Source organism: Papaver somniferum, chromosome 10 (genome assembly GCF_003573695.1).
Source record: "Papaver somniferum cultivar HN1 chromosome 10, ASM357369v1, whole genome shotgun sequence".
Classification (NCBI taxonomy): domain Eukaryota; kingdom Viridiplantae; phylum Streptophyta; class Magnoliopsida; order Ranunculales; family Papaveraceae; genus Papaver; species Papaver somniferum.
This window is the reverse complement of record NC_039367.1, coordinates 58,535,653-58,539,228: the sequence shown is the minus strand read 5'-3', so window position 1 is coordinate 58,539,228 and position 3,576 is coordinate 58,535,653. Positions and strand designations below refer to the sequence as shown.

The following is a 3,576-nucleotide window of genomic DNA, read 5'->3' as shown; positions in this document are numbered from 1 at the left end:
ACTGGTAGAAATTAAGAGGTGTACCATAATCAATACGGTTTTGTATAAGACCAAACTGATTTTGCCTTCAACTTGGTACACTCCCCAACTTGGCCATTAGTATCCTTAGTTTAGGTTATACAAACCGACGTCCTATAACCGGGACAACGGGGATGGCCAATTTTGGGACAAGATGTGGCACTATGAATGGCAGAAAGGGAAAGACTCTAGCATTGAGATTGTTAATGGGATGGAGAAGAAAATGATCAAAGTTATGAATTTATTGTCCCAGCTTTTTAGACCATAAAATTTGTGCCAGCTTTAGCATTTTCCCACACAAATACACTGGTGTAAGCAATGTGTAACAAACCATAAGTTTGGCACAAAGTCAATTTACAAAACAGTAGTTGCTTTCAAATAAATACCTTGGTCACCTGTTAAACAGGTTATCAGGTGAGTAAAGTTAAAAATCTATTCACTGAACTTGATTCTACCAAAGCAGCCTAGCGTTTATAAATACAGAATGAAGAAAATTTCAATTCCCTTTCTCATTCTCATTAAACTCATCGTATGAAAATCTCGAGTCTTGAGTCTTCAGTAAGTGTAGAACTAGAAACCAGAGAGAATTTCTCTTTTTCTGTCTCTTATTCTGCCATTACTTTAATGGCAACAATTGGCAGTTTCTAATACCACCCAATAGCAACTGAGTAGTAACATTCAGTGATGAACAAAAGCGCGTGAAGCCTGACATTTCCAGATTTGAGGACTCAAACTTTATATGTACTGAAACAAGTAAAAGCTAAACCAAATGCAATTTTTCTCTGTTCTGTCATTCAAAGATCTTTTGCTTTGAGATCTCAACTTTGAAATGCTCTGTTACTGATAAAGGATCTGACATTTTTTTTAACTCAATCAAGGTAAGCTTTTCTACTATTTATAGATTATATCATATGTTTCCTTGACTTGTACAAAATCAAGAGAAATTACTTATTTGATCTAGTATTTTCACTGATTTTATCTTCAATTTTCCTAAAAATTGCAGATTTAAAGTTGGAGAACTGGAATTGTAATTGCTGAAATAGTTCAAAATTTTGATTAAAAATGGGGAAATCTGGTAGAGATTGGACACAGATCTACGCGATCTATGGAATGGATGAATGGCAAACCCTAATGTTCTTATTAATCCATGCTTTTTTCTTCTCTTTTCTTTCTGTTTTCTTTCTTCTCTACTTCAATCCAATCTGTTCAATCTTTGATTCATTCTTCCCTGGTCTTCCTGCCGGAGCTCCTCGATTCATCGCCGGATTTACTGGTTCAGTTACCGCAATCTTAGCGGTCTGTTTACTGTTCGCCGCCTGCAACATTTTCTACTCATCTGTATCTCTTCACTGGGATATGGCTCAAAGAATAGTCAACGCAGTCAATGATTGGTCAACAGTCAAAACTGCACTTGACGTTGGTTGTGGTAGAGGAATTCTCCTTAATGCTGTTGCTCAGCAATTGAAAAAAGAAGGAAGTTCCGGTAGAGTAGTCGGACTTGATCGCCGGAAGACTACTGTATCGACTTTAAGAACGGTAGGAATGGAAGGTGTTCAAGAATATGTAACGTGTAAAGAAGGCGATGCTCGTCATTTACCATTCGGTGACAATTACTTTGATGTTGTTGTTTCTGCCGTTTTTTTACATACAGTTGGTAAAGAATTTGGGCATAAAACTGCTGCAGCAGCTGCTGAAAGAATGAAAGGACTAAGTGAGGTTGTTAGGGTCTTGAAACCTGGTGGTGTTGGTGTTGTTTGGGATTTAGTTCATGTTCCTGAATATGTCCAGAGATTAAAAGAATTAAGAATGGAAGATATTAGAGTTTCTGAACGTGTTACTGCTTTTATGGTCAGCAGTCATATCGTTTCGTTCCGTAAACCAAATCAACAACAATTACTTAGTTTTAGTGGGGAGTTTAGGGTTGATTGGAGATGTCATGGTCTCTGTTAATTTTTTCAAAAAATCTTTGAATTTTCTTCTGTTTGTTTAAGTATAACCTTAGGTTTTAAAAATCTGGCAATGGCGAAGCCGGGTTCAGATCCTTAAGAGGAACATGAATTAATGTATTATGTGTCTTGAGGGAAGAAGATATATATATATATATATATATATATGATGTTACAATTATTAATAACTAATTGTATATACAGATAATAATAATAAATAAAAAATATGTTTGATATTCATCATTACATAAGGGAATTTGAGGTTTGAAGTTGAATCATTTGATTTTTATTTTGTTTTGAAGCATTTGAAATTTGAATCATTTGGTGCTAACAGTTTGGTATTAACTTTCAAATTAGTACTGTTTGTTTTGATAATTGCAATTGTTGTTGAAGTCCTGTTGAAGATCTGAGGTAGCTGAAATGTATTTATCAACTAAGAATAACCAGTGCCGTATTTACGCACCAAATTGTAACTGATTGGCATTTATTTCATTAAAAGTTTATCATTTCAGAAATTTCAGTCAAAAATATGGTGCGGATGAGATGAGGTCATCCAATTAACTGAGTACCCACACTGCGAGAGTGGCCCAGGGATATATGGCAAGAATTGCTAAAACAAACTGTTACGCCATGGGGTTGCTAATTGCTACTATAATCTAGTATTTGACAACATTTTGCAATCCGAACCCTAGTTAGCAATTCGGGATTCGGCAAACGTAAGGAACGGCAAACGTACGAGTATTATACGGTTTTGTAAAATCCAGATTCGGTCCAAAATTCGGTCAACGGGACGTGATTCGTCATTAATTCGGAACGGCATACGTACGTGTATAATTCGATTTATAAATGTGAGTTCGGCTCTGAAAATTCGATATCTATATATAACAAATAATTTGTATTTATAAGGTCATAGACCAATTTTTATGCATATGTGTGAGTTATTTAAGGAAAAAATAAACTCAATATGATGATATTAATAATATATACAACATTAGTTATCCAAAAGGACGTCGTATGGTGGTTTAGATGCTTCGTTAGTGAGTTTGAGATCTCTCTCACCTTCACCTTCAAATCTCTTTAGTCGTTTTTGTTTCATAAAAATTACAACACGTCTAATATTCGGTCGTGTATGTTCGGGAGGCAGTAAAGCCCAAAAAGTGGAGTCTTTGAAAAATAAAAGCTAAAAAATTTATGGAGAATTAAGCGGACGTATCATTCGGGATACGTAAAATTCGTGAACGATTCGCGAATAATCCGGGAATGCCACATAATACGTGACTTGGATTCGGAGTTGCAAACGTACGCGAATAAGACGGTAAAATTCGTGATACGGAAAAATTCGCGAATCATTCGCGAACTTACTAACTAGGATCCGAACGTGCCAATTTCAGATGGTAATAGGTAAATGGGTTTTGTTATCTGTTAATTTACACCACGTCCCACTATCCAAGACGAAAAGCACTTGTATGTTTTGTATTATGTAGGTTTATTTGGACTTATTATCAAACATGGGCATGGATTCATGGAATTATATGAATGTGTTACCCGGGCAAGGGGAATCTTGTTCATGAGATTTTGGGCGGTGTTGGAGCTAAATGACAACTCTGCCGAC

At 35.8% G+C, this 3,576-nt stretch overlaps 1 protein-coding gene across 1 annotated transcript; it reads left to right on the top strand.

Annotated features, from left to right (window-relative positions):
- The first annotated feature begins 484 nt into the window (after positions 1-484).
- On the top strand, positions 485-2,210 carry LOC113319117 (uncharacterized protein HI_0095-like). Its single transcript, XM_026567395.1, has 2 exons — positions 485-896; positions 1,022-2,210. The coding sequence occupies exon 2, from the start codon at positions 1,081-1,083 to the stop codon at positions 1,966-1,968; it is 888 nt and encodes a 295-aa protein (XP_026423180.1). The 5' UTR covers positions 485-896; positions 1,022-1,080; the 3' UTR covers positions 1,969-2,210.
- Positions 2,211-3,576: the final 1,366 nt, after the last annotated feature.

Coding starts and splice junctions, on each gene's coding strand:
- LOC113319117 (XM_026567395.1), top strand. CDS start 1,081: ATGGGGAAATCTGGTAGAGATTGGACACAGATCTACGCGATCTATGGA.